Source organism: Lutjanus erythropterus, chromosome 3 (assembly GCF_056507025.1).
Source record: "Lutjanus erythropterus isolate fLutEry1 chromosome 3, fLutEry1.hap2, whole genome shotgun sequence".
Classification (NCBI taxonomy): Eukaryota; Metazoa; Chordata; class Actinopteri; order Lutjaniformes; family Lutjanidae; genus Lutjanus; species Lutjanus erythropterus.
Genome location: NC_139319.1, coordinates 42,153,798 through 42,175,186, shown reverse-complemented (window position 1 = coordinate 42,175,186; position 21,389 = coordinate 42,153,798). Strand labels below are relative to the sequence as shown.

At 38.8% G+C, this 21,389-nt stretch overlaps 1 protein-coding gene across 1 annotated transcript; it reads left to right on the top strand.

The window, feature by feature from the left end:
- Nucleotides 1-7,710: 7,710 nt before the first annotated feature.
- LOC146330770 (P2X purinoceptor 3-like) lies at nucleotides 7,711-20,480 on the top strand. Its single transcript, XM_084714295.1, has 12 exons — nucleotides 7,711-8,188; nucleotides 12,175-12,310; nucleotides 12,393-12,464; nucleotides 13,820-13,889; nucleotides 14,086-14,179; nucleotides 14,589-14,666; nucleotides 14,764-14,905; nucleotides 15,450-15,586; nucleotides 16,114-16,207; nucleotides 18,118-18,183; nucleotides 18,333-18,410; nucleotides 19,836-20,480. The coding sequence occupies exons 1-12, from the start codon at nucleotides 8,067-8,069 to the stop codon at nucleotides 19,959-19,961; spliced, it is 1,215 nt and encodes a 404-aa protein (XP_084570421.1). The 5' UTR covers nucleotides 7,711-8,066; the 3' UTR covers nucleotides 19,962-20,480.
- The last annotated feature ends 909 nt before the right edge of the window (nucleotides 20,481-21,389 follow it).

The window sequence follows — 21,389 nt, the reverse complement described above, 5'->3', positions numbered from 1 at the left end:
GTAAAGTAACTGAGTTACTTTTGAAATAAAGTAACTAGTAATGGTAACTAGTTACTGGTTTTCAGTAACAACACTGGTCACAAACCAGATTAGGTCATTTAGCGGCACAGATAAGGCAGTAGATAAGGATGGCAAGATGATGATAAGGTGTACCAAACCATATGGTGTTAAGTCACAAAAATAGCAGCAAAAAGACACAACAGATGTAAACTGGTGCTTTTTGTACTGGGCTACTGGTACAGTACAGTGGAGGTCCCCATTAACAGGTGTTCTCAAAATATCACCTGGCTTAAATACCATAAACTAAATTTTTGAAAATGATTTACACATAATATTTACAAAAATCCACATTCATCAGTGTGTTTGTACCCCAAGAGACTCTTTTGGCCGAACACCCTGATAAAAACTAATGCACACACTTTACATCAACATTTAGCACAAAACTAACAGAATATTTTAAACTGTTGTTCATCAGTTTTGAACAAACAGGTGCACACACAGTACTGCCGGAGCCTCATGTAACTCTTTTTCAGGTGGAGCTAGGTACCCACCACAGCACCTGCCAGAAAACAGTACAACCAATCACTGTTCAGAATGATAAATAAATATGCTATCAATAAATATTTGATACAAAATGTGCAAACATGAAACATGCAAAATGTTCTGTGAAGGTGCAAATATTGCTATCAAAGTGCCTCAAATGCCTTCTTGTCAACATTTAGAGCATCGAAACTTGATCATGAAAACACCTCTAGCTGTGAACTATGGACTAGACTTAATTGCGGTGTGTGTGTGTGTGTGTGTGTGATTGTATTTTCTTGGACATGAATTGTCAGTCTAACCTGTGACTCTGGACCAAGTGGTTTCCTGTTCTGCTCAGCTTTTATTTTGAGTGTGTGTTCAAACATGCTCTTGTCAAAAGAGGCGAGGTCCCTAACCCGCTAAAACCAGCATGACAGTAGTATGAGACTCTTTATCAGGGTCTAAATTAGAAAACAAGGGACTCTGTCCATTTTTAACGATGGTTCAAAGGACAGAAACGGGGCATTGAGTGACTCTCCGTCTGAATGAGGTAATGTACAGAGATTATAATATTTAAAAGCTGTATAATGATTGAAATTGATTCTGTAATGAAGGATGAGATGTTGTGATTAACAACAAATGAGTTGATGACTCATGAGATGACACTGAGTTTTTGATTGTTAATGATTATAAATGTATGAAAACAGGTTAAAAGTAAGAAAATAAGAAAGAGGGAGAGATAAGAAAGAGGAAACTTGTAAGGCACAAACAGGATACACCTGGATCCTTTGGAGGAGATGGTATTTTGCATAATATACAAGTTTGCCATTAAAACCTCAGTGTATTTAAATATTTTGATTTTGATATTGATTAGAGTTGTTAACAGTTCACACTGGCACTCAATACATTGTTGTTTCATTGCAATTATTTTTTACATCTATGCATTACTTTTACATTAAACCATCTCACAACAGCAACATAGTTTTTAAAGTCAACAAGTCCTGGCCATGTTTGACCACATCTAGCACAGTCTTTTAGAGAGTCAAAGGCAGCTGGATTACATCTACTGGATTGTCTCCACTGGCCCTCGGGATAACCAGGATGTTGAGAATGTGCTGAGTGGCATCACTGAGGCTGACCTCCTGCAATTTACAAAATAAATGAATAGAAAATTAAAGCTATTGAGAAATAAATAAAAATACTTGAATCATTGTCAGTAACTTTGTTATCATGGGTGCTACAAACAAGTAAAAAAGTTGAGTAAAATGTATTTATGTATTATTATTATTATTATTATTATTATTATTATTATTATTATTATTATTATTATTATTATTTTATTTTATTTTTTTACATTTGTGGAGCAGTAAGATGGGTGCATCCCACAGAGGGTAGCCCTGAATGTTGTTATCAACCATAAATTGTGTGTATCTGCACATTTACAGTGTCAGCAAATTTAATTTAACTAGTACTTATCCATAGTCAGTGTATTACCTACAGTTGATGCTGGTCAACACGCCCCCAAATTTGGAGAAGCAGCAGAAGTACTGTTGTAATTTAGACACTGTGAGAAATCACTGTTATGTAAATATCACTTTCAAAAGCCCTCAAACTCCACTCGCAAAAACAGTAACTTACAGAAGACAGGAGTTGTTGGTCTACAGCTGCCTCGGTCTGTTAGTTTGTGTGTGATTGTGTGACGTTGGCATTTTAAAGGGTTAGTTTGTGTTCACTGAGCAACAGCAACACTTGTGTTTGGTAAGATTAAATGAATGGCAATGAAATCTGATTGCTTATGAATTTTACTACACCAAAAAGTAAGTTTTTTCAGTGCAGGAGCTATTCGGCACATAGGCTTGCGATGGAAAAGGATATAAAGGTCAGAGTGCAGAAGGGATCAGTGTTAGTCCTCAGCTGACTCTCATGTTTGGAGTGTGCGGTTAGATCAACCACATCGCAGCCTGGAACTTAAAACTTTAATTCAACAGACGGAGCAGATGAATAGCCAACCATCGCAAAAAGGAATTCAAATACCTTCAGATGTAATGAGACTGTCATATGAAGGAAGATTAACCTTTTTACCCTCAGGTGTAGGATTCTAATAGGATAGGGTAATACCCATAGGCTAAAGGATTGGACTCTTTGAATGGAGAGCTGGTCCAGTACCTCCTGAACAGTTATAACTCGGGATCTAACACTCTCCATCAATCTCTCCATCAATCTATTTGTTCTCTTCCCACCTGTAAAACCCCTTGCCTGTCCTGCTCATCCCTTCCTCGATCCTATTTCCTTCCTTCCTTTCCCCATCCCCACTCTGTTCCTCCATCTTCATTCCCAAGCTGCTCCCTCCTCCTTTTAAGTGTCTTCTCCATCTTCATGGACACGAGTCGTCAGTCCGACTGGCGACCCTGGAACAACATAAACAAGGTGGTTTCCTGTCCTGCTCAGCTTTTATTTTATGCATGTGCGTAAACCTTCTCGCCATCCATCTCTTTGCTCTCCTCTTATCTGTCAGCCCTCTTCTCTGTTCTCTTCCTCCATCTCTCCCTCCTGCATTTCCTTCCATCCTCCCCCCTCTCCATCTTTATCCCAAGACAGTAAAGAGAAAGAAAGAAATAATTAATAATTTTTCACCACTTCCTGGTTTTCATCCAATGGCAGTCCATTATTGACTTGTCATAAGTGACTGCGGTTTAATGGAGGCATTCAGAGAGTCTAGATGGCATTAGACTGAAGGCAGCTATGATCAAATTAGTGTGAAATGTTATCTCCTGGATATGGTTTGTGTTGTGTATTCGGATGTGGAGAAAGATACATGGAGCTGGTTGTAGCCTTTTATACACAATGGGGTCTGCCCCACTCACTGTGGTCAGCCTTTGACATGACAGATTTAATGCAGTTTGAATGATTAAATATTTATTGCAGAATTGATGGGCTACACTTTAAAGGTTGTGTAAGGGAAGACGTGTTCTGCAGTCCTGAAATGACACTAGATAAGAAAAGATAAGATATGCCTTTAATAGTTACACAATGGGGAAATCTGCAGTGTTACAGCAGCAAGGTGGATAGCAAAAACAGAAGTAGCATTAATAAATAATAAACAAGTAGATAAGCAACTTAAACAAGAGGAAATCTAAAAATAGGAACAATACATACAATAAAAAGACTCAACATTTTACATTTACATCATTGTACTGGGGTAAGGTGAAATAAAAGGTGAGATAAAATTTCACTTAAGTGAAATATTGCTTAGTATGAGGTGAAATTACACCTGAGTAAGTACTGATGCTGCACAGTCCATCCACCGTCCATAACTGCAGATCCTTGATGGTTTGTAGGGGGGCTGGAGTCTATCCCAGCTGACACTGGGTGAGAGGCAGGGTACAGCCTGGACAAGTCACCAGTTCATCACAGGGCTGACACATAGCAACAAACATCCACCCATGCTCATATTCACACCTATAGTCAGTTTAGAATCACCAATTACCTCACATAATGCATGTGTTTGGACTGTGGGAGGAAGCCGGAGCACCCGGAGAGAACCCACGTGGACACAAGGAAACCATACAAACTCTGCACAGAAAGGTTCTGCCCCAGCCGCAAACCCCCTAGCCTGAGGGATTTGAACCCAGTACCTTCTTGCTGTGAAGCAACAGTGCTAATCACTGCACCACTGTGCTGCCCCATTGCGCAGTCATCATACATTAATACTGCAGTCAGTTTGTCAGTTTTGGTGTGAGTGGTCTACTGCAGCAGAGAGGAAGGACCTATGGTATCACTCATTCACACACTTTGGGTGAGGTAGCCTGTTGCTGAGGAAGCTCTCCAGTGCTGTGAGAGGGTTTGAAGTCATTCTCCATCAGAGATGACCGCTTAGCCACCATTCTTCTTTCCCCATCACCTCCACTCAGATGAAGGGGTATCCCGGGACAGTTTATTCAGTCTCTTCCTGTCAGCAGCTGATATGCTGCTGCACCATCAGACCACTCTATAGAAAATGACGGATGCCACAAAAGGTCTTGAGGTCTTTTTGCACTACAAAAGACCTTTTCTGCTGAGCAGACAGTCTGTAAAGTGCAGTTGTTTTGTCAGTCTAGTTTATTATGCAAATGTATGCAAATGTGCAGTTAAAAGCAAGTATACCTCCAGCCTATGATGCAACCATCTCAATGTCCATTCCCTGACTGTTCAGTAGTGTCAGGGGTTGAGTAGCGTGTGTGCCCACAGAAATCCAACACCAGCTCCTTTAGTTTTCCATGAACTGATCTGGAGGTGGTTCCACTGGTACCAGTCCACAAAGTCCTGAGACTCTGTACTTCCTGTTGTTGCATCTTTGATGAGGCCGACGGCACAGTTGTCAAGGAACTTCTGCAGGTGACAGGTGGGTGAGTTGTGCGACAAGTCTGCAAGGTAGAGGGTGAAGAGAAACAGACCCAGAACCATTCCCTGTGTGGCCCCCATACGGCAGACGATCATGTTGGACACACAGTCCTGTGTCCTCACGTACTAAGGATGATTAATGAGTTGCTGTGAGTTGGTGGTCCACCCCTGTGTGTTCAGCTTGTCCCTCAAGAGCATAAGCTGTATTGTGTTAAAAGCACTGGAAAAATCAAAGAAAACAATTCTCACCATGCTCCCAGGCTTCTCCAAGGGGAGAAAGATCTGTGTTGGAGGAGGATGACGGTGTCACTCACCACAATGCCAGGTTGGTAGAAAAACTGAACTACGTCCATAGATGGGCGCATGTGAGCAGAGATGTACAAGGACCAGCTGCTCTAGGGTCTTCATTGGATGGGATGTTAGCGCCATAGCTAGCCCACAGTCGCTAAGATCCTCCCATTTTCAGGCCTTTCTGGACTCCGCTGATGTTGTTCTGCTGCAGCTGGTCCTCCATCTTCCTGCTTTGGCTGCTCTTCTCATCTCTGACCTTTCTCCTCAGCTCCTTCTGCACATCCTTATTTCTTGACTAAAGCACCCCCTTTTTCTCCTTGAGGGGAGCTTTTATGTCCTTTATGATAAATCCAGTGTCTGGTGTTGGAAAAACACCATACAGTCCTGGTGAATATGGTGTTCTCCACACTAAAGTTAATATAGTGATACAGCCTGCAAGACTGCCACTGTCCTCCCCATGAGAATCACAATGTTTCTCCCACACAATTTTATCAAAACAGTCTTTCAAAGCCTCATCAGCATCATCGGACCATTGCTTCAGTGTGCGCGTGACCGCTGGTTACTCCTGTGGGAGGTACTGTGGGAGTATGTGGTGGCTGTTGTCTGGAGTGTCTGGTTCGGAAACCTCAAAATCACATCTTTGCTTTTTGCAGACTATGTGGTTTTATTGGCTTCATCAGACTGTGATCTTCAGCGTGCACTGGGATGGTTTGCACCTGAGAGTGAAGTGGTCAGGATGAGAGTAAAATAGTATTTATGCATTGTACCAATAATGGTGACCCAATAAAAACAGATACATGATCCTTTTTGGGTCTCGACCCTTAGTGCATTATCCTGTTATGTAAAACTGATTCAATTAAAAATGGTAATAAATCAAAAGATACCACAATATGTGTTAATACAATACTTGTTGTATCATATCATGCATGGGGCCTCCAGTGATTCCCATCCCTACACATTGGCTATTTATTAAAGCTGCAGGTGATTCTGGAGAGAACTGATTGTTGAGTCTCATTCCATGATTGTCAAGTGCTGACATTTTGGGAATGAGACTCAACAATCAACAATCAGAGCTAAGAGGTGGGGCAGATATCTAATTTTATCTCAGGCAACTTGAATTACACTGTGCTTAAAGATTGTTATGGATTTTTTTTGTCCAATAAAAGTGCTCACCCCAGCTTTAAATTAGTGAATAACATAAAAGACTGTTTTAGTACATCTGATAGCAGATTTTAGAGTGTAGCAATGATCGCACTTTTACTGGAATTTTTCTGTCTTTTATTCAATACCCTTATTACAATAAGGGCTTGGGGCTGCACTACATTTATTTAATTTTTTTTATTTTCATTTTTCTCCCCAATTTAGTCATTGCCAATTCCAATTGCCTGCATGTATGTCACTATCACTGAAAACCCCTACTGTTTGGTACATACAGGGAAACTTGTTAAGTAATATGTCGGGCTGCAATTGGGTTCAGGCTGATATATGCTAATCAGATTTTATTTTGTTTTGGACAAAATTTTGTTTGCATAAACAGGCTCAATTTTTCGGACATGATTAAAGCACTAGGGTGAACCTGGAAATGTAAAATGCCACGACGTTTTATGTCAGAAATGTAAAGTATGAATCGTGATCATTATGAAACAGCCAGATGCCAAGTTTCATTTGTTGGGCAATTTGCATAAATAGCATAATTAGCATATGTTAGCATAATCACCTCAATGGACTATATTACAGGAACCACTTGGATGATTTTGACACATTGGGGGGTTACTGATGATACTGAATTAATTTCTGACATTTTCAAAATTCAAAATGGCTGTTTAAGGGGAACTGACTGTATTTCAGCTCCAGGTGGGACGATTGTAATGAAATGAAAGTAAATTTTAGAAGACACAGAATCTGCTGGACTGAATCTACATGTATGTACCCAGCATTATGAAACTGCCAGATGCTAACCTGCATATGTTGGGCAATATCTATAGATGGCATAATTAGCATTTGTTAGCATAATCACCTATAAAGACAATATTTAAGCAACTGCTTAGCTGATTTGGACATTACTGGAATGGTTTGGGGTTACTGAGGATGCTGAATTCATTTCTGATTTTTTCAAAATTCACAATGGTCATTTGAATTGAAACTGGCCAAATTTCAACTCCTGACGGACCGTTTTTAATTAATTTAATTTAGAAGTTTTAGAAGTCACAGAATCCATTGGATACACAGATAACACATTGAAATTCCTGAAAAAAATCTATCTCAGTTATAAATTTGATTTGATGTTTTTTTGCAACTCAGCATTTACAAGTTCACAGTAGGACTCTGCTGGCTGCAAAATAGACCAAATCCCAGATTGCTGCACATACAAAACTTGACCATGAGCGTGCATGGTGCTCTGAGCGGAAGGGGGGAGGGCAACCTTGTGGAGTCACTTAGATAATTGAGGAGGGAACCAGAGAGTCAGAGAAAAACAAGAGAGAGAGAGAGAGAGAGAGAGAGAGAGAGAGAGAGAGAGAGCTGTTTACATGTTGGCTTGTCAGTCATCAGGATTCATAAAGTCTGAAGTTACAGGACGGGAGCATCAGCTGAAGATAAGGGGATTTCTGAACAGTGTTTTTACAGACAGCTCCACCTTTTCCATGAAGGAGAAGAGACACAGCGCCTGGATATCTGGATACGTCTCTCACTGCTGGACCTGCAATTTCTGTTTTTTTCATTCAACACAAAGTAGTAATGCGTCTATGATCCACTCTTAGTGTGGTTTTCTTGACATTTCTGTGATTTTTCTATATATTTCTAAAGGGCGTATCACAAACAGAAAATACAGAACACAGTAGTTTTGTATTTCTGCACACACGCACACCATTAGGATGTGGTCTTGTGTAAGAGACTTCTTCACCTATGAAACCACCAAGTCAGTGGTAGTGAAGAGCTGGACCATCGGCATCATCAACCGCGTCGTCCAACTCCTCATCATCACATACTTTGTTGGGTGAGTATTTCCCTTCATCCTGGTAAATTTGTTAGCAGACATTGATCTGCCTCAATGTATTTAATGTCATGGATTAAACATTGATTATGACATTACACAGACCCTGATTAATTGATAATTAACTAATTCTGAAGCATATGTCAGATAATGGTGATGGTGATATAATAGTACTGGTTAAAAATTAAAATGTAATGCTTTTTAAAGCTAAAAATACTGTCAAATTATTTTTTTATTACCTTAAAGTCTTGTATCATAAGTGTTATTACATCACTGTGAATTATCCAAATTTTATATATCACCCATTATTGAGAACTGGGACAAATAAATAAATAAATAAATACATAAATGTAATTCATAAAATGTTTTGGTTTGCTTTAATTCTTTAAATTTCTGAACTTGCCCTGTGCCAGAGAACACCCTTGTCCCAGAAAAGAATTTACAAATTAAATGATTTAAAAATGTGTTAAAATCCTTCAAAATTTAAAACTAACAATACCTACCTACCTACTCTTAACAAAGGTATATATTTATATATACATATATGTATATATGTAGTTGTGCCCCAGATTTCCATGAAATATGTCAGATTTGTACAAAAACATGATTTAATCAGGCATAAGAGGGGTTAGCTATACCCCAAGCACGCCTGTCTTACTTTGTGGTTTAACAAAAAAAAAAAAAACAAGGCAGAAATGTAGCAAGAGAATGAACAAAACATGTACCCTTTGAAGTAAACTGCTACATTTAGCTGGTCGACCCTTTGAGGCTGCTGTAGCTGATCAGTGTGGAGTGTTGAAGCCAGAGTAACACACTGAGTCAGCAGCTGTTTGTTTGTTTCCACAGAGGGAATATATGACTGAAAGTATGAGCACACATGTCCTTTTATGTTTATCATGTGAAGTCAAATATGAGTGAAGTTTGTTTAGAAAATATTACCATGATCACAATGCTAATTACAGTTGGCATGTTAATTGTAATTCCCATTATGTGTTAGCATCAAGCTAAGCAATAATACACATTGAAAACAAAAGGTGGATTTCATTCCATATATTATATTTATATATGATATATATATATATATTATATTTATATATGATATATATATATACACACACACACACACACACACACATATATATATATATATATATATATATATATATATATATAGATAGATAGATAGATAATTTCCTGAACGGCATGCCAAAATATGTACACACACACACACACACACACACACACACACACACACACACACACACACACACACACACACACATTAATATTCAAATGTTAAACTGGGAGTGGCATTTAAGCTCTATATTTAAAAAAAAAAAAATATATCATACTACATGTGTGATAATCTTTTCTTTTTTCACATAATCTCATCTTAGTCCCCACACATAACATATACTATTATTTCATGAACTTTCAGCCAGTCAGTTTTTTATTTATTAGTTAAGCATCATTTGTTTTTTTGTTTGATTTACTGTAAGTGTAGTTGTGGTCAGGGTTTTAATTTCATGTTATTTTTCAGTATTATGAATTCAGTTAGGTATCCAAATTACAGTTGTTAATGGTGTTGAAGATCAGTCTGGCACACACAAATGCAATATTCTCTTATATGTAAAAACTGACTTTGACTCTATTACTGTACTTTTTACTGTTTCCCAACAAATAATACACTTCACAGCTGTATCTTTGTCCACAACATATGCTTTTTGCTTTTGATATCATAACAATTTACAATTAAGCACTTCTCTATAGGTAGTAGTTATACACACATATACGTCACATACAAACACACACACACACACACACACACACACACACACACACACACACACACACACACACACACAAATAAATAAAAGTGTAAACAATGGTTATTGATGTGTGGGTTTTATATCATTAACAATTTTGTCAATTAAATACATCTTTAATTGTTCTGTCAATAAAAATCCATTAGCTGTAGTTGTAGTCATTTGTAATCCACGCCACTTTCATCCTTGTTAAATGGGTTACTTCTCCAATTAGCAGCTGTACTGGAGTCTCACTTTACAGTACTGGAGCAGCATGTGGAAAACAAGGATCTTTTCTATTTATTTCCTTCCCATCTACAAACCACTGATATTTTCCACCTCGTTTTAGCAGAATGCTGATGCCGACACCCAGATACGCACATAGTCTCTCTAATAATGGAATGGATATATTATTCTGTCTAATCTGAGCATGGCGGTCCACTGGCAAAAGTAGACAATGCTTTTCAAAATTTATACATTCAGTGGGCAAAATAAGAAAAAATACTGCTGACCGGTTTTTCTCTTTGCTCTTCACAAATTCATCATAATGATCGGGATGCTAGACAAGTAAATTTGTAGATCTGAATGAATGTGATTTGGCTCCTCCTCACGTGACAGATGCTGAGCAATCCTTGCAAATAGCATCTTTGCTAGCTGTTTTGGACACCTCCATACTGCAGACATACACACATACATACATCGCCCACTCACGTTGGCAACAGTGTTCATTTCGGGCTGATATGATATTTCATTTTGAAGCTTTTTACAGATGACGTGCTGATACTATGCTGCATCCCATCTCAGTATCAAATTACAGACCTTAACTGTTAACTGAAGACCTGCCAGTCAGCATGCTGCTGCCGCACAATAAAAGAAACAATCAAAGCTCTCAAACTAAGAAGCTAACTAGGTGCTGCTTATTTTTTTAAAAACCTTTTTCAGGTCACTGCTCATTCAGTCCACAGCCGGTGACAACAGCTAGCAGTCCCAGGTGACTATATTCTGCTGTAGCCTGCAGTCGTGCACACACACATTTTAATGCTTCTGCACCACAGGCATTTTCATCAGGATAAATTAAAATAATTATTATACATTAAACATAGGTCTGACTTCAGAACAAAATGACTATGAGTGCCTCTGAAATTAGTAGGAGTGAAAATAAATAAAATAACATTTAATATGGTTAAAGCAGGTGACTCAGTCAAATCAGGCTGCACTGATCTATGAATGAATATGATTCTTACAGCGTCCACAGCTGCTTCATACTGTATGAAATGCTTCTCTTCAGTTCATGATCGAATTGCAGCAGGACTGATGCTGAGAAATAAAATGGAAGTGCCGCTCACTCTGCTGCTCACATCCTTAGACTGTTTACCTTCATTAAATCACATGAAAACGACCAGGCTGCTGCAGTATAACCATACAGAGCTCTACACACATCAGACTGGTTAGTTATGACTCCATATTCTGATTCTTCATGATTCTTCAACTCTTTTACAACTTCACAGTGCTGTGTAACATTAATCACTAAATTATATGACCATGTGTGAGGTGAGAGATCAGAATTATTGCTAAAGTGGCATTGGTCAGGTGTAAACATCACCAACACTCACTGATCTATATTCACTTTCACTAAAGCCCTTTTGCATGTTTGGCTGCATGAACATGATCCAGAATAGAAAGTGCACATGGAATTGTACAGTCCATTCGCCAGACCTGCCACCTTGTGCCAGGCATTTATTATTCACATTTCAGTTGTGTCTGCAATATATTAAACTGAGGGTGCAATGCAGGCTTTTGCACCCTCATAGTCTGTGAAACTGTGGTGGAAACGGTGATCATTTGGATGTGCATGTTTAATACAGGACAGTTTAGTATTTTACAGATATTTGTCAGGTTTGGGACACCCAGCTTGAAACTGGGACATCCTGGTCAAAAGTCTGGTCAACACAGAGCAGCCAGACAAAAATGAGCAACAGACACAGGCACTATATGATAAAATGATAAATGAACAGGCTCTGCCGTGTCTTAGAATAAGGCCTGAGGGAAGAAATACACAAAATCTATTTTTTGTTTAGTTAAAACTGCGTTTTAATTTTTTTCTGTCAGACAGACAGACCTAAAAGTTTTAGCTCAAAGTCACATTTTGTGTTATTTATGTCCCTGTGTCTGTGCATGCCTCAGGTGGGTGTTTCTCTATGAAAAGGCCTACCAGATTAGAGACACAGCTATTGAATCCTCGGTGATGACCAAGGTCAAAGGTTTTGGAATCTACAATGACAAAGTTATGGATGTTGCAGACTATGTCACTCCTACACAGGTATGTATGGATGGATAGATAAATAACTGACTGACAGTAGAATACAGTGATGGTGATTTGCTATATATTTTTTTTTCTGCAGGGAGCTTCAGTCTTCTGCATTATCACTAAACTGATCACAACAGAGAACCAAGTCCAAGGATACTGTCCTGAGGTACTGTTACTTCCATTACTGCAATACTAGCAGCATTATTAATGCCTCATAATTATTAACACTTCTACCACCATAACAATCACTTACATTAGCATTAAGATGTGTCATTCTCCCCCTTTGCAGTGCTTATTATTGCTAATAGTGCTACTAGTGTTCCATTACTCCATTACTATTTCTGGTATTAATATAGTTTATATAGAATGTATATGGAATAAGCACTCATTAGGAGAGTCGGAGTGGTGCGACAATCCAAGGTGTTTTATAAAGCAGCTCAAATGTCAACAAACAGCACAAACCGTGCTGCCACATGTAGATGATTAGATGTTGTTATCTCCTGTTCCATAACCTGCAGTGAACACCAACAAAAATGACCTGTTTGTAGCTGGGTGACCAAATTATAGACAACAATGTTAAATTGTTGTTGATGTTTAAGTCACCCAAGAGTGCTCCTTCCTATTGGTCTGGCCCAGTAGCCTAACAGTCTATAACCACTTTCACACAAGCATTGGAAATCTGCAATTATCCAGACACTAGCTGGATAAGCTACGTGTGTGAGCACAAATGTCTGCACTTCTTGGCCTGAACCAGAACCCTGCCGGCTCCCAAGTCCTAAATCCTATATAAACTATATAGATTATTTCAACATGTGTGAACACTTCTGACTCAGACAATCTCCTAATATATGCTGCATGTGTGACAGGGTACAATTGGACAAAGAGTGGATGTGATTCTTAGGACATAGTTCAGAGAACATATGTGAAAACAGCTTATGTGGAACACATTAAGGCTCAAAACAGAGCTGTACTGTACCCAGATCCAAAAGATACCATACAAAGATGTCTCTCACCTTGCTGGCTATAGCTTTGTCCATAAATTACTTGTGAGTGACACGGTGGCACGGGTCTCTGCAGGTGATGCACAAGTTACGAGCGTGCACAGAACATGGATGTGGAGCAGACGAGGCTCTGTTGATTCCTATCAAGGCTGCTCAGTACTGCTTGCAGCCAAAAAGGCCAATCTCCCCTGACAGACTTTCCGAGCTGAGCTGAGCTCACTCCAGTGACCATTACAAGTGGACTGTTTTAATTCCAGGTTTGAATGCACCCAAGATGCACTCAGACCACATTCAGAGGTGTTCTGGGCCAAAGGTGAGCAGTTTATGGCTATTAAAAAGACAAAAGCCACATGTCTTATATAGAGAGAGACATGATGGGGATGGGGACTTCTGCCAAATGACACTAGAAATGACACAGATGAACAGGGCGCAACATTTCACTTAATTCCTTGATCTGTTGTTACACAAAAATAATTACTAATGCAGCTTTAATGTGTGTCTTTGATTGTGTGTTACCCAGAGTGAGAAGAAGTATGCTTGTACCCAGGACAGTGACTGCACAAAGTACCTCAACAAGCCAGGAAGTTATGGTGAGATCCTCTGTCTCTTTTTTTCTCTTCTCATTTCTACTCCACAGTATTAGATGAGAGCAATTTTATAATTATTGCTATTATTACACCAGTACATACGTGTTGAATGAATATGTTAGAGCTGGTATCCATTTCTGAGCCTAAAATTTATTTTGGCTCCTCCATTCTGCATAAAAGCTTTTCTTTTCTGGCTCAGGAATCCCCACAGGGAGATGTGCCGCTTTCAACGATACCATGAAGACGTGTGAGATAAAAGGATGGTGTCCTGCTGAGATCGACACTATCAAGACGTAAGACGATGACGTGCATGTTCAGTCCTGTTATGATAATGAAACAGATTACTGACTTGAAACACTGAGGCCCTGTTTACAGCTGGTATTAACATGCATCCTGGGTGATCTGGTCATAAGTGGGCAGCTCTGAGTACAGGTGTGAAAATCATTCAGACCACATTCGGAGGTGGTCTTTGCCACATTATGTCCACATTGAAGGACATCATGTGATTCACTGTATTCACAGGTGTAAACTGAGGTGTACTCAGGATACTTCTGCTTTCACCCTAATACAGTGGAGGTGAACTGGTAGAAATCTCACCCCTTCCATAACAGGATAAAACAAAAAACTGTGTGCTGGTTACGTGAGGCTCAAGAAAAATATCACATTTTAACATGGTGCTGTTGTCTCTATGCTCTCTCTCAGTACGCCGATGATGGAAGTGGAGAATTTCACCATTTTCATTAAGAATAGCATCCGCTTCCCATCCTTCAACTACACCAAGTATGACTATTGTGATTTCAGTATGATGAAGATGATAATGATGAGACTGATGGTGGTGAAGTCTGACATGTTGATAATAATGTGTGTATGTGTGTAGAGGGAACTTCCTTTCTACCATCACCAGTGATTACATCAAAAAATGTAACTTTGACAAGATCAACAACACCTACTGCCCCATCTTCAGAGTGGGAGATGTAGTCCGCTACGCACAGCAGAACTTCACCAAACTGGCCGACAAGGTAGACTCAAGGGACATTCTGTTTGACAAGTCATGTCTTTACTAGACTCATTTTTTTCCTGCTCTCTTAATATAGACCATTACAATGATTTGTGGTATAATTGAAATCTAATCTTGTGCATAGGAAACAATGCAAAGTGTGTGGGTAGTTTTTGAAATAAACTAAAAAAGAAGTTTTGGCAACCTATAATCTTCAGTTAGGATCATTTACTTTTCTTCATTAGAAGAACTCGAATCTTTGAGTTTTAAAAACCTTTGAAAAATGTTTTGAATATATATTTTTTGGTTTTTAAAACTCACAGACTCAGCTAGAATAAGAAAAGTAAATAATCTCAACAAAACATTATTAGTTGGTAAAAGTTTTTCAAAACTTAAAGAAGTTTGAAAGTTTGAGTTGGGCTCAAAACTCAAACATCTTTTATAGTAAGTTGCCTTGAAACTGTGAGTTTTCTCAGCTTTTTTGTTTTTACAGTGTAGGAGAAAGGGTTGAGCAGAGATACACTGATTCATGTACCGCACCTCTCTCATTTTGAAAATTCTGCCAGGGAGGAGTGATTGGGATAAAGATCGGCTGGATATGTGATCTGGACAAGTCAGATGACCAGTGTAACCCCTCGTATTCATTCACCAGACTGGATGCCATGTCGCAGAAGAACAGCGTCTCACCTGGCTACAATTTCAGGTATTTACATGTCTGCACTGATATGTTCCATTCAGAGAACTCGACAAGAGAACCCACGGAACTGGGACATGAAATTCATTGCAGCTGTCCCTGGTGACACTCCGAGGTTTCCGCTGGCAACAACAAAAGACCAAAACCTTCACTTTTACAGAAGAAATATAAAAATCTAAAGACAGATTGGGATGGACTGTGCTGGATTTTTCATAGGTGGATGCTATTTGCACCCAGGTGTCAGGAGCTAACAGTGGTATTTGCACATGGAGTATAAATAGTTATATTGGTTATTTACACATACATGGAAGATACACCCATCTTTTCCTAAACCTAACTAGGCAGTTTTATTACCTAAACAAACTGCGACTGAAAACTGGAAATAATAATGATAAAAACTGAAACTATTAAGTAAACCATGTCCAAAAACAAAAAAGTCAATACTGACTTAAAACTGACAGTAACACACTAATCTATAAGCTTAAAAGTGTTTTCTTTAAAATAAATATGAACATGTTATTTATCTGTCTGTGCAGGTTTGCCAAATACTACAAGATGGAGAATGGGACAGACTACCGCACTCTGGTCAAAGCCTATGCTATTAGGTTTGATGTCCTGGTCAATGGAAATGTGAGTAAATGACTTAGTGTGTATCAGAATTTATGCATCAGCTTATTGCCATTCAATAGAACTGGGTTTAAAGGTGCAGTGTGTAAGATTTAAGATCTATTGGCAGACTATGGCATTTTTATTCATGTATAATCACCACAAAGTAAGAGGTGTTATGTTTTTGTTAAGAAATTGGAAGGGGCTATCCCTTTAACATGACATTATAGAAAACAAAACAAGTAGATAATAATTGTCATAAATGACTTAGAGGCATAACACATGACACATAAACACGTGATTAATACATTAACGATGGCACAGGTGTTTTTTGATGTTAGATTTTAATACAGAGGATGATGGACAGGTTTAGATAAAGTTTGGACTGGTTTCTTCTGTAGTTTAAAGCATATTGTCCAAGAGCTGTGTGATAATAGGGAAGATGAATATACTTTGATTATCTTGTTGGATGTGGATGGACATTAATTTATTAAAAAGAAGTTATGTTGGAAATGGACAACAGATTTCTTGAACCAAGGGGCCGATAATTCATGGCGGTTTGATGCAGTTGCCAATTGGCCAAATTTCTTTTGGATTACAATACGTTTTTGCAGGAAAGAAGGATATGTACAGACCCAAACAACATTACTGTATGATATGTATGGATATATTAAACTGTGGACAAATCTAGCAAAGTACCGGAAGTTAAGCTGCCATTGCTGCAGTGGCGACTTCCTACTATATGAGCATGTATGAATGCTAGCTGTCATGAGAAGTTTCCAATTTTCTACTTTTACACTCAAACCTAACGCAACAAAAATATTAAAAGAAAGGAGCTTTGTTCCTGCAAATTTTGAATACCTGATGAAAAATGTGAATTCATATATATTTTGTGTGTTACACCGTACAGTACCTAACCCTAACTTGAGGCTCCAGAGCCACATGCGGCTCTTCAGCTCCTCTCCAGTGGCTCCCTGCGACTTTGACAAAACATGATATGGAAATGAATAACATTATATATTTTAGATATTTTTCATGTTTCATTGTTAGAGGTCTTTCAAAAGTTGAGACAGCTCAAAATTTCAAACCAGCATAGTACATACATGGTACATCAGTCAAATTCTTCAGTTTTGAAAAAGTTTTACCAAGTACTGATATTTTGTTGAGCTTATTTACTTTTCTTCTTTAGATAAATTTAAATATTTGAATTTTAGAAAACCCAAAATGTTGTATTTGAAAAATTATAGTGTAAAGCATTTCATTTTAAGGCATCAAAATAGTAACAAATCAGGTTCACAGTTAACTGTGATCAAATTTTGCAAAAGGAATTTTTTTTGAGTTTCTCTAACTTTACCTTTTACTATAAATTTATCTAAGGAAGAATAGTAAAGTATCTCAACTAAAGGTTTGAGTTGGGCACAAAAGTCAAAAATCTATTGCAGTATGTTGTACACCAAATAAAAAACAAACAAACAAAAAAACAAAACATGTTAATATTTCACCAACTAAAATATCAAAGACTATGTCTATGGCTCGGTGTCTTTTCCTCTAAATTGTGATGGTGGCTCGTCTTCTTGAGTCTCAATAATCTATGGTTGCAAAAAAAAGTCTTCAGGGAAAAGAGAGCATTTAATAGTTGCTGCTCCTGACAGATTTTTCCCCCCTTTTTGGCCAAAAATGGATCTTTTGATTGTAAAGGTTGCAGACCCCTGGTCTAACCACTATGTGAAATTTTAAGTTGGGAGAGTTTTTCAGCAACTGTCACCCCTAAAAATTTTGCAGAAGTGACTTTGCTGATTTCAGTGTTAGTGGCTGTTGCATTAATAACAATGTAAACCTTGGAGACTACGTAGATCATGGAAAAGGGAATTTCTTGTACTCTTACATGAGGAGACTGAAACCTGCTGATATAAACCACTGTTCTTCCTTCGCAGGCAGGGAAGTTCAACATGATCCCCACACTCATCAACATGGTGGCAGCCTTCACGTCAGTGGGAGTGGTGAGTTTTACTGATCTACCTGACACAACCAATGTACACACTCATTCAGTACCAGTCATGTTTTATGTTGTAGGTTTGTGACTCAGTGACCCTCAGAACTGATAAATGTAGCCAAAAACAACCCTTTATTAATTTTTATTTTCATGTAGGGCACGGTGCTGTGTGACATCATACTGCTGAATTTCCTTAAAGGGGCGGAGCAGTACAAGGCCAAGAAATTTGAAGAGGTAAAACGCCCTGTTCTTAAGATAACAATGTAATGTGCACTTTATTATACCCAGCGCTATCAGTGTTTAAACTGCAGTCATTGTTTGTTTGTTTTTTTAACTTCTTAAAGGCACTAGAACAAACTGTGAACAAAATACATAGCTAAAATAATGGGACTCAAGAACCACTCATATGGGCAGATTCATTTTGAAGTGTGAGTAATTAATGTTGTGGATTTTATCCTTTGCCCACACATCAGAAGAAGGAAGTAACACAGGAGTCCAATATGTTTTACACTGAAACTGGTTTAATAAAACTGGGGTCAAGGAGAATGAAGGAATAACCAGTACACAGTTGGTATTGATGTTCCCTTCAGTTCTGGAGTTTCAGTCCTCTGAGTCTTTAAAAATTCAAGGTCATGATGAACCTATGACCAAATAAGGTCAGAACCAACACAGTGAATTAGCCTTTTGGTCTGTAAATCCAAACACAGGAATTATGAATACACAAGGTCTGAGACCACAGTTCCACACCTCTGTCTCCACAGCTCAGGGTCAGTGTCCAAACCACATTCAGAGAGACAAGACATCGCCTCTCTGACCTCAGCCACTATCGCAACACTATCAGGTTGTTCCTTTGTTTATCTGAAAGGAGAAGACAGCTGCATCTACTGTCTGGAGGAGAGACAGTCTGTCTGTTAAAAGTTAGTGTAGGTCTCTCAAAGGATCCAATGCCTTAGCATGTTGCCTAAAGATTGGAAAATTCCCTAACAATTAAGAGCTTAGCACATTCACCATTTTCTTGTATTTTCTTGAAAAGAGTTCATGAGTGGTCCAGACATGTCGTAGGAGCCGTGCCTACCTGCCTGGCCAAAATACATTTTTAAAAATCACGCGCTCTAGTATTTCATTGGACTGCCTTTAGCTTTTAAGGCATTCATTCACCATGGCATCATTTCAGTAAACTTATGCAATGTCACAACATTTATTTCTGTTCAGAGTTACATTTATTTTTCACCAAAAGAGTTGGACCACTGTGTAAAGTCTTATCCAGCACATCCCAAAGATTCTCAGTGAGGTTCAGGTCTGGACTCTGTGGTGGACAATCCATGTGTGGAAATGATGTCTCATGCTCCCTGAACCACTCTTTCACTATCATTATCATAAGGGCATTAATTATGCTGATTTACATTTGCGATGAACATTTGCTTAAGTACGGTCAGGCAGATCAGTTATACAGTTATGTGAAACTAAGAGTGTTTGCTGAATCTGACATGGCACACTGTCAGCTGACTGTATGAGAAAAAAAGAGTACAAGAAATTTAAGATTAAAATACAAAAATGTTGTCACATGAGGCCCAATGAGTTTGACAATATATATGGTAATATACCAAAGAGCAAAACATTTCTCTCTCTCTCTCTCTCTCTTGCTGTCATACACTGTAGGTGTCGGACACCCCGCTGGATTCCCAAAGTAATGGGTTTTACCGCTCACAGCTGTCACTCAGACACAACGAGACCATCATGAGGTCCAGCGACTCAGGGGCTTTTTCCATTGAACATTACAGCTAAAGGGACGGAAACAACAGTCAAAGTCACAGAACAGTGGACCGAGGAAGACAGGCTTCTCTAAAAATGTCTGTGTTTTAACTTTAATCAATTTTATATGGATCCCACTGCTTTTGTTGCTATGAGCTGTCCTACTCTGCCTCTGGTCCATCCTACTCTGCTTGGCTCACCCTGATAAACCCTAACCCTAACCTATCTCAAAGTAGACTGGGTCTTGCCTTGAAAAGCAGTGGGATCCATGATAATTTTACACATTCAGGGCCCTCTTTATATAATACATTACCTCAGCGTTACTCATTTGTTTGTTAATGTCAAAAACGTGAAGAATTAACAATAAAATACAAAAGCATGAGTGTCTCTGCATGGTGACACTTTTGGCATGTGACATGTTTAAAAAGGAATTGAAACTAAAAAGAGATTTTTGTGCTTGCTTGTTTTGCACCTTGCATTGAAGTTAATGCAATGCACCACAACCCCATAATGCCTTTGTGACGAGAAACCAGGAATAAACAATACAGCTGGCATGAATTGGTTCACTCACTTGGTCCTCTTTCTATTGTGGTTTTTATTCCAATAGATTCACTTTGGGTAATGGAGCTGGATTGTGGTTTGGTTTGATAAACATGGACGCTTTGTCTCGAGCTGGGTTAAGTTTCCTGTTCCTAATGCATGTACATGTGTCTTTGTGTGCCAGGGTGCCTGGTTATATTTTAAAATAAGGGAGCAAACTTGTATAGATACATAAACGGCAGGGTGTGAAGTGTAATTAAAACAAATTTCCTGCATTTCTGCCACCTAAGCTCTTGGGTTAACTAAAGAAACAGCATGCTTACGCTCCACTACATCTCAAATAATAAAATCAACAGGACTAATACTAAATATTAACGGGAAAATTTGACAGTATCCAAGTGAACAAAGGCAGTAAGTGCTAAGATCACTGACAAACACATTGAATTTCCTGTGATGCCTTTATAATAAATTAACTGGCAGATATAAACCCACACATGCACACACAGTCACAGCCAAACAGATTACGTCAAACGCATCATGGGTGGAGGCAGAGGTGGATTTAGGGGGTGGCTACCGAGGCTCAGGCCCCGGCTGCTTTCTCAAAAGCCCTGCATCTTTTACGTTTTGAAAATTACATTGTACAAGTAATTTCTCTGTCTCTCTCTGACTGCGTGTGTCAATGTGCAGTCTGGAGTCTAACAGAGAGGCAGTAATACGCCGCCAACAGGCACGTAGCCTCCCTAGCTTCCCCTGAAGAAGAAGTATTCTCATGGACATCCACAATTTTTAAAAACGCCACCAGCACCGCCGTCTAGTTGGAGTGCCTTCCGCCCAAGTTCTTAAGACATTTCAGCAGAGGCACAAAAACATTTTGGTGGTTGCTGAAGCCAAAAAAAAAAAAGTTATTTCGCTGCACATGGA

Coding starts and splice junctions, on each gene's coding strand:
- LOC146330770 (XM_084714295.1), top strand. CDS start 8,067: ATGTGGTCTTGTGTAAGAGACTTCTTCACCTATGAAACCACCAAGTCA. Junction 14,667..14,763: donor CCATCCTTCAACTACACCAA/GTATGACTATTG, acceptor GTATGTGTGTAG/AGGGAACTTCCTTTCTACCA. Junction 14,906..15,449: donor TCACCAAACTGGCCGACAAG/GTAGACTCAAGG, acceptor AAATTCTGCCAG/GGAGGAGTGATTGGGATAAA.